The 13,023-nt window shown below is 32.0% G+C and overlaps 1 protein-coding gene across 4 annotated transcripts; it reads right to left on the bottom strand.

Annotated features, from left to right (window-relative positions):
* Positions 1 to 8,226, bottom strand: LOC114410013 (protein SUPPRESSOR OF GENE SILENCING 3-like). Of its 4 annotated transcripts, none has more exons than XM_028373744.1 (6): positions 8,126 to 8,226; positions 2,564 to 3,599; positions 2,139 to 2,433; positions 1,752 to 1,996; positions 892 to 1,052; positions 1 to 505 (listed from the first exon to the last, which is right to left on the bottom strand). In XM_028373744.1, exons 1-6 carry the CDS (start codon positions 8,191 to 8,193, stop codon positions 289 to 291), a joined length of 2,022 nt encoding a protein of 673 aa, XP_028229545.1. In that variant the 5' UTR covers positions 8,194 to 8,226; the 3' UTR covers positions 1 to 288. The 4 variants fall into 4 exon arrangements, with proteins under 4 accessions (XP_028229545.1, XP_028229548.1, XP_028229546.1 ...); XM_028373747.1 differs by having other exon boundaries at positions 2,564 to 3,594; positions 8,126 to 8,148; XM_028373745.1 differs by lacking the exon at positions 8,126 to 8,226 and adding an exon at positions 7,911 to 8,115.
* Between the last annotated feature and the right edge of the window lie 4,797 nt (positions 8,227 to 13,023).

Raw genomic sequence — 13,023 nt, 5'->3', positions numbered from 1 at the left:
TTCAAACTCACAATGCATCAATCATTCATCGGGGCATAGCAACTCCCAATTGTAAAATTTCTATTTGTAAAATTTCTAGTCATTCGAACCACATGCACCACCATTTAAAATTTTAACAAGGTTTTCTATATCCAGTCATGTACCAAATGCCAACAAGTACTAAAGAAAAGAAAATGACATACTGAATTTAGTAAAAGTCTCGATCTCTAGAAAGCTGATGTCTCTATTTTCTCTACCTATTTGGCTGTGTTTATCTGTTTGTATGAGTCTGTGCAAAAGACCCTACCATTAGATACCATTGAACTTCTCCAACGGGGAGTACTTTTCCATGAGGTTGGCGAGTTCCTCATCAAACTTCTGCTCATACTGAACTTCTTCCTCCCAATGCCTCCGCTTCATTGCAGCATAACCCATGCCATGAGCATGCAACAGTTTCTCCTTTTCAGCAACAAAGTTCTCCATTTCTTTATCTTGGACCTCAACAAATTTCAGATACTCTTCCACCCTTCATCCAGAGAATTCAAATTCACACAAAAGCCATTCAAAAATATAAATACCACCATCCAAATAACTAGATAATAATTTTTTAAACCTACTGTGGTCGGCCAGGGGTTTGAATAGTTTGCACAAAGTTACAAGTTCAAACCTCAGCCATTATTGTACACACACAAAACAGGCAATAATTTTTCAGCACATGTACATAATTCTTACTCTTTAAAAAATTAACCTAGCTTTTTACAGCTACGTGAAATTAGTTTTTAAGAATAAAATGTCCTTCAACAATTCAATTTAAAATCACCTACATAATAATTTCACAAAATTTATTTAGATTAAATTGGCTTCAGATGTGAATATATCAATAGTCCAATGGAAGGAATGACAATTACATACTTGAGTCTATATTCCTCAGCATTCACATGACCAGTACTACTTGACTGCTTCACCTTCTCACGCTCTTCCTGTTGCATCTTCTCAAAATCTTCTTCCTTTGCATCCCTTGAATCATGAATGATTTTGATCTGGTCTTTGAAGAATTGTTCTTGCATATACATCTTTCATGATTGACAGGAAACATTAGTGAGAAAACAAAACTATGAAAAGATAATATTATGACCTTATCATTCAAGACAAAAGCTAACCAGAAGGGAAAATTAACAAAACAACAATTTTTGTTTTTTTGAAGAGAAAACAGACCAATGCTGGGTTAGTAAAAAAAAGTAAACCAAGAAAGCAAGAACTAGGATGAAATTATTCATTCAATTTATAAATAAATGGAAATTGTTCTGGAAAACAGGGTTAATGGTAGGCATCAGACCTCCACAACAAAACAAAAATAATCAATCTAGATCCAAATCTTAACAAGATTATGTGCCTTTCTTTTAAGGCATTATAGTATCTAGATAAATAGCCTAATGCAGTCTTGGCCAGTGCAACCCTAAAAAATGTAAAAGATCAACAATATGCAACTGTATCTCATATTCAGTGCTAGTCTAATTTGACACATCAAACTGAAGTTCAATGGTACATGAATCACATTTTTATATGCAAAACATTCATACAGGAAGATTAAAGATAACTTTAGATTATCCACTCTTGTAATTACAGCTAAAAAATTTCAACGAAGCAATCAACCAGAAGCATATGCTAACCACAACTCAGTGGCATCAGAAATAATAAAGTACGTTCCACAACAAGGTAACCACTTTTCAATAAAATTAATAGCCATGTAGTCTGTTTGATGTTAGTATTACCTCTTCTTTGGTCTCTTCATGTTGCATTTTAGTTCTCCTCCTCACAATGCGATTTTCCTCCATTGTCTTCCGCAGCTTCTCAGACATTATACCAATAGATTCTTCAAGAGCTTTTGTGTGTTTTGCACCTTTCACAGCCTTGTCCTTAAAATAGAGCAGCTGTTGGTTGTCTTCATTCATTTGCCGAATTTGGTGTACAACCATCTCCTGATATGACATTATGTCATATTTGAGTCTAGATTTACCTACATAGTTTCAGAAGAAAGGAGGCCAAAAAAAAGGTCAACTTATACTTTGTCTCCATAAATTAACCTGTACCGGGTAGACATCAAACAATCTGCATAATGCAAATATGAATAAAAGTAACCAAGAAAGAGGAAATGGAACCTTGGGAATGCCTGTTGAAAAAGTCCAGATCTTCTTTTGTAGCCATGTATCCATAGAGCTGGCGATTCCCCCCAGGTAGATATAAAATAGGGCGATTGAACCAAGCATCTTTATCAGTTCCTTGCTCTGCAAAATGCTTGTGGAGACGCTCTGCCTCTAGATAGCCACTAGCTGAGGCTTCAAATATCAAAACACTCATCCCACGATGACCCTGTGGGCCATAAGAGTGCCGTGCTTTTGCAGCAGCATATGTGCTAAAATAATCAAGAAGTTCTTGGTTACCCATACCTATCCACTGAATACAAAGAACAAAATCCAAAGTAAACATAAAAACCAGTAATGTTATTAAAAAATTGTGAATGTTATGCTCCATAAATACAAGCAAACAAAATATCAAATATGACACCAATAAAATATAGCTATACCTTATCATTTTCATCCTGTTCAAGCTTTGTATTCTGAATGACAACCATTGGAGGCCAAACTATCTCATGGTCCTTTTCTTCTTCTTTCAAACCTTTCCACTTTCCAAATACTTCCCCAGCTGGAATTACTGAAGTACCCCTTCTGCGTAATTCCTCATCCAAAAGTATAGCAAGCTCCCTGTGAATCTTCACCCTTTTTGATCCCTTTGTTTTGGCATGTGTCACCAAGGGCTGCAGTCCTCTGTACCAATCAATAGCTCCAGGACCACCTTGGCAAGCTGGACAATGCCACTGTCTTTCTGGTTCGTTTATCTGTTCAACAGTCAAGCCATCCAAAATCTCAAAGAACTTCTTATACCATTTGCTTTTCTTACGTGTCTCATGACTCTTTTGACTAGCATCAGAATCATCGTCATCACTCATCAGATCATCATCAGTATCTTCCAAATCATCAGATTCCTCCTCCTCCCCATCATCATCAACACCATAATTCTTTTGAAGGTCCTCTGGTGAAATTTCATCCCTTACATTGGACTGCATTGCACCAGGTCTGGATTGCCAGTTCCAGCCATGCTCGAGTGGAGGCCGAATTACAGGATTTGGAGTCACATAGTTGCTTTCATATCCACTTGTTCCTAATTGAGGCCTTCCATTTCCTCTGCCAGCTGGTCTCCTAAAGTTAGCATTTGGTGTCTGCCAGGGATTTCCAGAAGATCTTCCAACTCCACCATGACTCCGGATGCCTGGCTTTTGAACCATTTCAGCATTCCCCCATGCCCTAGGATTAGAATTATGGACCGGGGGGCCCCATGGTTTTGCAGCACTGCTTCCAGCCTTGTTCTTGGATTTCCTTGCATATACCTCCCACTCACCATCATCTTGTTCTGAGTTTAGCTTAGTATCAGCAATACCCTGAGTCAACTGCTCAACTTTTGGCTGAGGTTCAGATATGCTTTTCCCTTTGGACATATCATTGTTAGCCACAGTTACAGGTCTCCCACCTCCTCTTTTCAAACTCATTTTTATATGCTCTGTTCTGCATCAATATTTTTGTGTTACGCATAATAGATGGGAGGTAAAGTGCATAGAGAATAATAAAACTGAAGGAACTTGAAAACAGAAAATCAGTTCATTTGTCAACTACAATAAACTAATAAACCTAAGAAAGAGAAATCTTAATCTACATACAGCTAAAGACACAAGCAAGTCAAAGCATTGTAAGAAATTCATTCACTGAAATATTACGTTCTCAGAATCTCAAATAAAGAAATCAACACTTCACTATGAAGTCAACATGGAAAGGAGGCATACAATAAATAGAATATAACTGAAGGGAGAAGTCTCAATGTAATAATACAAAAGAACCAATGCAATATGTGTGAAAGGATACTGCTTGTACATGAAAAATGCAGGGGCCAGTGCACATGAAGGGAGAAATCTCAATGTAATAATACGAAAAGACCAATGCAACGTGTGCAAAAGGTTGTACATGAATCAAATGCAGGGGCAATGCACATGGAGGGTAGGGATCCCAATGTAAAACTACAAAAAGACCAACACAATGTGCATGAAACGAGACCGATACAATGCACATGAAAGGATGGAGAATAGCAGCCAGAATGGCCAACCCCAAAACTGCTACAGCAGGATTGTGGATACCAGGATGACCAGTTGATCATTACTATGAAATTTATAGAATTTTTGCTACATATACATATATATGCATATACATATATATATATATATATATATATGCTCAAATAAATAAATAAAATAGCCATAATTAGAGACATATTCATAATTAATAATTAAGTCATAATTTTAGGCCAAATACAGAAGTTAATAGTAAGAGTCAAGTAATACAAAAGAAAAAATAAAGTAAAGCAACAAAGAGCAACATAAGGTTACCTATCTAAGCACAACAGTGAAAGAAAGAGACAACAATACATAGACACCAATGTTGTCAAGATCGATATATCCTACTTAAGATCGGGCAGAGGGTTGCAAAATCATGAACATGGGATCCTAACAAGGATCATAACAATCTACCAAAAATATAAAAATATACTTTAATGCAAAAATTTGATAAATATAATTAGATAATACATATAATAATATCAGTAAAATCCATTTAAAAAATTAAATATTTATATACCTATTATTTTATAAGTTATAAATACTGTATAAGTATAATTAATATTTCATTCTGTTCTGTATTTTATAATAATTTGTGGAAAAAATAAAAGAAGTGAATATAACATAAAACCAAAGAATATAATAAAAGACACAGTAGAGAAGATATCTTGAATAAAGGCTAAAATCACCCAACCCATGAGTTTTAGGGAAAAGAAAAGAAAAAGAAATAATACTGAGAAAGGTCATGGCTGCATAAAAAATAAAGTTTAGTGTCACAGGTGTCACTGTTCAGTGAGAACAGGAGTGCAAAACAGAGCACTCAGTCACGATCACAGCAGACCAGAGAGAGAGGGTCAAGTATAACGCACACAGGCACACAGCAGCAAACAATCATAGCAGAGAGAGGGTCGAGTCAAGACTGAGGAGACAAAAGGGATAAGCCAAGAGATAGAGAGAATAGAAAAGAGAGAGAAAAGCTGGGTAGTGCTTGTCTAGGTCTGAAAATGGGGGAGAAACAGAAAGTATCAATTTAGGGCACCAATAGAGTGGGTTAAAATAAATTTGAGGCATTCAACCTGTCTCAGAAAATCCAGCTCAGAAGATAAGAAAAATCAACCGATATTACGATTTCAATCCAATCTGTGACTATGATCATAAACCGATCCCACCGTTTCACAATTTTGCTCACAATCCAACTCAGAGGCAGGGAGCAAAATTGTGAAATCATGCAAGTTCACGATTTTACCCGCAATTCAGCTTGGAAGCAGGGTACAAGATCATGAAATCATGCAAGATCACGATTTTACTCGGGATCTTTACAACATTGATACACACACATAACAGAACATGGGCCCCTCTTTGATGTCAAGAGTACAGGCCCCAAAGGATGTGATCAGAATAGAGACCACAGAACAGTTTGCCAAAATTTCAGATCGAGGGTTGGCCGGAAACTCAACTGGAGTGCCACAGATTGGCCAGAAGCGCAGCTGAGAGCTCAGGGTCAGATGATTTGCATCAAATAGCAAAGAGAAGTAGGGTTTTCTTTTAAGGGCAAAAAATCCCAAGACTGCCCACCTTATGACACTAAACGACATCGTTAGAGGGGCCAAACAAACGGGTTTTTTCCTGAGGCAGATTGTGGCCGTTTCACATGGAATTGTAGCCTTATGACACCAAACGACGTCGTTGGAGGAGCCAAACAAATAGGTTTTTGTATATGGAAAGAATAACAGCCGGAAATGCCACAATTCCATGCGAAAGAGACCACAATTCGTGCCACAATAACCACAACACTGAACTGCTCCACTACAGGCCACACAGAAACAGCACCAAATGACATTTTGAGGGGCAAAACAAACAGGGATTTGTATATGGAGAGAACAACAGCTAGGATGGCCACAGGTCTATGCAAAAGCAGCCACAAGTTGCACTGCAATTACAGCAACACTGAACTACTCCAATACAGGCCACACAGAAACAGCATCAAATGACATTTTTGAGTGGCCAAACAAACAGGGTTTTGCACAAGGAAAGAATAACAAGTAGGGTGGCCACAATCCGTGATGCAATAACCATGAATCCATGACACTGTAATGCTCCACTGCAAGCCACACAGAAGCAGCCCCAGATGACATTGTTTGAGGGGTCAAACAAATGGGGTTTTATGCATGGAAAAAATAACATATAGGATTGCCATGATTCTACACAGGCAGACACGATTCACCTCACAATAAGCACAACACTTAACTGCTCCACTACATGCCACACAGACATGGCAGGGGGCTGTGCTGGAACACATCATCATTATACTGGTGCAAAGTTGCAGTATTGACTACTATGAACCAAATGCAGGGGCAATGCACTTGAAGGGAGTAATCTCATTGTATTACTACAAAGAAGAATCACAATGTAATACTGTAAAAAGATCACCACAATGGACATGCACATGAACAGATGATCCTTTTACATGAATCAAATGCAGGCACAAAACAAATGAAGGGAGGAATCTCAATGTAATACCACAAAACACCAACACAACGTGCATGAAAGGATAATGGTTTTACATGAACCAAATGCAAGGGGAAGCACTTATAGTTATGGTACAAGACACACAACAGCCAAAACTCCAGATAAATGAAGATTGCCATCTTATAAACATTTCACATCATTACAAAAAGGGAGGGTAAAGGTGATTCGATAAAATCATAACACAGTAAAGCTTTTACAGATATTGAAATTAACATTTAGCAGCATGCTTCTCTCATAGCAGGACCCAAGAAAAGACACATTTGCAAATGCACTCAGGCTACACTTTTTATTTTGCTTTGAATATTAAGTGCGCACATTGAGATTGAAACGCAGCTTAGATGATACTTCCTCAAGTCCAAAACTATTGATGTTTTACAAATTTCAAGTCTCATTAACTATTTTTTTCTACATATACCCCTATTTAATAATTGTTATTTTCAAACAAACAATTACTCCTATAAAAGATATTAAATGAGAGAATTTTAGACTAAATAGTAATAATTTATTATAGGTAGTATTAACTATTCCTTAAGCTGTGTGTACTGACTTTAAACATCAACAGTTTAGGTAACAGAGGTAGTAGTAGAAGGCAGAAGGTTTTGTTATTGTGTTATTCTAATATTACAAACAGAGATAAACGACAGCAACAGAATCCCTCCTTAAAAACCCATCCATTTTAAATTCTTTTGGAAGCTTGAAGAAGATAGGGTAAAAAAAAACATAAATCCAATCTTAAAAAAAAAAAAAAAAACACCAACACACAGCCAGGATTCTATATGAAAACTCATAGCGTTCAGGGAAGATTCACCGTAAAATATTATGAGTTTATTCAAACCCCAAAAAACAGTTTAATCCTTTTGGAAGACCCAACTATTGCTGTGAGCCTTGTCTTTCTTTCTTTTCACTCTTCTTCATAACATTCAACCAAAAATAGAAAATGCAGTTAAACGTGAAAACAAGCCGAAAATCTTCGTTAGATACGAACCTATTTTATTCTTTCTTTATTAATTTTTTATTTTATAGTTTTAATATATTCATCATCTTTACATGGATGAGCAACATGCAAAACGAACTTTCCCAACAGAACCAACGCAGGTAGCAAAGAACTCATAACGAAGACAAAACGGCATCGTATCGGCTCATAAAGAAAAGTGTGAAAATCGGAGAGAAAAAGAGGAATCACCACTGATCGTAGGAAGATCGCGCGAAGAAAATGTGGCGGTTGAGACTCACGCGCCTCCAGAAAAGCGCGGAGAGCGAGTGAGTGAGTGTTGTAACAGCAAAGGAAGGAACGTTAGAGGAGGAAGACTGACCAAGGTGGACTTGAAATGTGATTTATTGAGTACAGAGAAAGGAAAAGAAAAATAAATAAACAAGAAATGGTAAAATGGCACGTACGGATAAACTTCGAGACGAAGGAGAATGTTGTTGATAGGAAACAAGAAAAAGCGTTGCCTCTGTTTCATTACTCTCTCCCCCTCTAATTAGTCTCTCATTAATGTTTATATTTTTTGCTTTCAATCTCAGAATTACATTTTCGGCAAAAAAACTTAAGTCTGTTTTTTTTCAAGGATAAAGACATATTATATCAATATAAACAAGAGAGTTAATACAAGGAGAACTATGGAAAAACAATTGTTGACAAACATAAAATTTAGAAGTTGTTGCTAAGGAGTGAGAAACTTGATTGGTTTGCCTATTAAATAATTTTCAAAACTTGAATATAGAAACGTCATCATTAGAAAATAGAAAATAGGTCATTAACATCCATTTTAAAGAATATTTAACATCCGTATTGAAACAATCATTGTTAAAATAGGTCATTTTTAACATTAGTTATAAAAATTAATGTTTAAATCCATTATACAACATTAATTTTTCCCAAAATCGATGTGTTATGGCAATAGATAGATAAAATATAAAAAAATAATATAAAAATAGTATATGTTATACCAAAATTGATGTTGTAATGCACTATACAACATGAGTTTTCCCAAACCAATGTTGAATAGTAATTACAACATTAATTTTGGTCAAAACCGATGCTGTATAGTGCATTATAATGTCAATTTTGGTAAAATTGATGTTGTTTTGTTATCATACCAACATCAGTTTTGACTTAATTGATATTGGTTTTGCACTTTTTTTATATTTTGTTGATAAATGAACCCAAACATGTAAATTAAAAGCAAAACCAATGTAGGTCAGAACAATCCAAACAGTATATATTATATTCAAATTATTGTTAAATAAATACTATTAAATAAAAAAACACTGAAACTACATGAAACAATAATCTCGATACATAAATATCATTTATAACCTAAGCTAAACATAACTCTAACAATTCTAAAATTCCTTAAACATTTAGTGTTTTATTATAACTCTTAGTAAATATTTTATCCATTGAATGTGAATTGTCTTTATTCTCTCTAGTTACAATGGTCTTAGATTAGTCAAATTTTGCATCATATAATAAAACACAACTTAATCAGTGTAAATAATAACAACTATAACAAATGAAATTAGTTATGAAATAAACAATTATCATTTCTCAATTATCCTTAAAACTTTCTAGGATTATGGTTGACATCTAATACATGACATAATAGTTGCACTCAGTGGTTTCTCTTTGCTTATTACACTAAATTCAATAACAAATTCAAATTTATCCCAAAATTAATTTACGAAGTAATAAAATGTCATTTTAAAGAGATAAAACATTGTTTAAATTACTTATTTTAATTGGAATCCATTTAGCATTTGCCTTGGATTTACTTCAGTGATTATTATTGAATCCATTCAAAGCACTCGTTAAGAGAAGCATGCATGTATATTGTACGATTAAAATATTGATGTCAAATACTAAGGATAAAGTAAATGTATTGCAAATTAAAACTGACATTTTAACCATTTCTTCCAAGTAGTTTGTCGGACTTATTATGCAATGAACAAAACCAAGTAACAATATTGTCCTTAGGAAATATAACCACTAGTTGTCAATGTCCACTGCATTGGAAAACATTAAGTTATTATTATGCATACATTATTTAAATGTATTTGTTAAGTTTTACTTACCCATTCAACAAGGCTCTTAGGTAAACATCTCTCTGTGAATTCTACATCCATTTTTAAATATAATCTTCAGATTCAAACTATGATTGCCCTCATCTTTGTACAGATTGTGGTTCAAGGAATTCATACACAAAATCATTCCTTGATCAAAGACTTAACTCATTCATATGCCTATTTTTGTTGAAACAAAGTAAATTATGCATCAATTTATACAATCAATTATGTAGTAGAGTATGATTAAATTTTACTTACATAATCCATAATTGTATAATAACAATGTTTAGACATTGGTCATCGTGTGCTATTTCCCCAAGATCTCCATGCTTTATGTACAAGGGAACATTATTATTATACACCTCAAACATAGTTGCATCTGACGACACTTACATAGGTTTGAGAAAAAGTTGTGGGATCATCAAAGTCATTTGATACATAGGATCGTTATCAGGTTCTGACCTATCAACATGCTTTGTTGGTCTCTTCGATACATGTTTATCCTACACAGTTAAATAAACATATGCTAATGCTAGTTAACATTTTATTTGTAACAAATTATTTTTTAATAATAATAAACGCAACAAAAAGGAAATATCTTTTCTGAGAAAGGTCGTACAAGATGTTTTAACCAAGCAATGAAGGTGTTCAGGGCCTGTCCCACTAATTGAATCTCTTTAGTGGGTATAGGGACACAAAGGCATGTGGTGTATGGTTGTCTATCCCTTATAAACTCTCTTAAGGACAACCAGGCAAAGAGGATTGTCATTAACATTCAACCCACGTCTATATGAATCCTCCTTTTTGGTTGTCAAATGCTCCTAGCTTAACAAATGGATGTCTTTCTAAGAGTTTTTGTTACTACCCCAGCAAAATGAATTCATCATCTTTTGAATCTCATATAGGAGAGTAGATGTGAGGAGAAAAACACTCAGTTAAATGTCTATTACTATTATTTTAAGTATTTCTAAATTTATTGCTTCCATGAGAAATTATTGTTGTAAAGAAGCATTTTTTTTAAGTTATGACACTTTAATCCTTAAATTGAGTTAAATTACATTATCTACCAGTATGATTGTAGCGTTTTTAAATAATTAAAAGATTTGATTACATTTTTTAATAATTAAAGGAGTTGATCGAACTTTTAGTTACAATTAATGAACAAATTGTATAATTAAGTCTTAATAGTAATCAACATTTTTATTATTATTTTATGTATATTTATGATATTTTAAATATTTATATTGTTATTTAAACATAATTATTATTTTTTATTTTGGATAATTTGAATTTGAACATTATTGTGAAATTAATTTCAATTTAAGTTTTGAATTTTAATTTTCACACGTTATAAAAAAATTTGATGTATTTTGATTTAAATAGTTTATTTTTATATTTTCTCTGTAATTTTTTTTAAAATCATATATTTAAGTAGTATTTCAAATTTTGTATTTTAATATTATTATTTTATTAGTTTTGATATTATAATCAGAATTTATTATTGTGCATGGTTTTTCTTTTTTCTTTTTTTTCTTTTTACTTTTTTGTACTTTAGAGTTTAGCCTATTATATTATTGTTATTGTTGTAATAGTTTTTACATTTCTGAATATTATAGTATTAGTTTATTGTTGTTTTTATTTTATTTTATTTGAATTGTTTATATTCATTATGCATGTTATTAAATTATTTGCTTTATATTTTTTTAAGATATAAATTTTTTTATTGTCACTTGAATTTTTTTTTTACATTTTATGTATTTACTATAGTATTGATTTAAAATTGTATATAACATTTTATATATATATATATATATATATATATATAGAGAGAGAGAGAGAGAGAGAGAGAGAGAGAGAGAGAGAGAGGAATACTATTAAGTTTTTATATTTTAAATATTTCTTAGAATATTATTTTATTATTATAATATATAATTAAATATTTATTATAATATTGATTTAATATTATATAATTATCATTCTAACTTTTTTAGGAACATTTATAGTGTCTTTTCTTTTACAAATCAATTTATTCATATTTAAAAAAATTAAATTTATTAAATTTTCAAAATGTTGTTAATTAAAATGTTACTGATAATCATAATAATTCATAGTTTTTTTTAGTGCGATTGACATAGAAAAATAACTAAGATCTAAGTTGTATATCCCCATCTAATAAGACATTTTAGTCTATGAGCCTTACCCTAGGTTTTTTTTTTTCTTCTTAATGTTCTTGTTGGCAACCTTGAGAGGATTTGTATCATATGAGACTATAGAGACTCATGTGAAAACAATACTTAGTTGCTTCGAGAATAAGTAAAAAGAAAACTCGTTGTTGATGCTGAAGACGCTTATATTAAAAATTATTTGTAGTAATTTCATCCACTAATCAAAACTTTAGTTTGAGAAAATGAGATGAAAAGTTAACTGAAAATAAATAAGTTAGTTGGAAGTTGAAAAATTAATTAATAATTGAAATCTTTTAAATTATTTTATCAAATTATAAGTGTTCGATAAAATTAATGGTTGAAGTAGTTAAAAAATATAAAATGACATATTTAAAATTATTATAAGAAATTAAATAAATATTTTAAGAATAAAATATAAAAAAGTAGAAACTAGCATTTTAAAAATACTATTTTAAATAACATTTCAAAAATTATTAAAAAATATTAAAATTTACTTAAAAAAATTATTTACTAAATAATAATAAAAAATTTAGTTAATTTTTTTTAAAACTATCTGAAATCACTTGAAAAAAAATATTGGAAATTAAAATTCTGGTGAGACTGAATGCCATTCTTGGCAGCACCTGTGCTGCAGGATAATCTGGTTCCACTGTTGGAAACATACCAAAACTGGTGAGACTGAATGCCATTCACTGTTGGACACTCTTATTTTTAATATATTTTTTATTATTTAAAATTATAAAACTATGGGGATTTCATATTCTAATTAATAATTTTTTTCTTCATAATTTTATAATTTTTAATATATTTTAACTAATAAAAGAAATTATATTAAAAATGATGAATTAAAAAGCATGTTACTACTTGCTCGCACTTCTCATTAAAACTAGACAACTGTCCTTAATTTTAAAAACATTTTTTTAAATAAGTTAAAATTTCTGGAAAAGTTATAAAATCATAAAAATATTAAATAAAATGTGAAGCTTACAATTTTTTTTTCAATAAATTTGAATTAATTAAAATAGTAAAAAGTGTGTTCTA

The sequence above is a fragment of the Glycine soja genome, chromosome 4 (genome assembly GCF_004193775.1).
Source record: "Glycine soja cultivar W05 chromosome 4, ASM419377v2, whole genome shotgun sequence".
NCBI classification, from domain to species: domain Eukaryota; kingdom Viridiplantae; phylum Streptophyta; class Magnoliopsida; order Fabales; family Fabaceae; genus Glycine; species Glycine soja.
Note: the sequence above shows the minus strand (reverse complement) of the source record. Positions and strands in the feature narration are given on the sequence as shown.

Excerpts from the sequence above, each read along its gene's own strand:
- LOC114410013 (XM_028373744.1), bottom strand. The coding sequence starts at position 8,193 with ATGAAACAGAGGCAACGCTTTTTCTTGTTTCCTATCAACAACATTCTC. Across the intron at positions 3,600-8,125 it reads CTTCGTCTCGAAGTTTATCC|AACAGAGCATATAAAAATGA; the intron begins GTACGTGCCATT and ends ATATTGATGCAG. Across the intron at positions 1,053-1,751 it reads ATGAAGAGACCAAAGAAGAG|ATGTATATGCAAGAACAATT; the intron begins GTAATACTAACA and ends CAATCATGAAAG.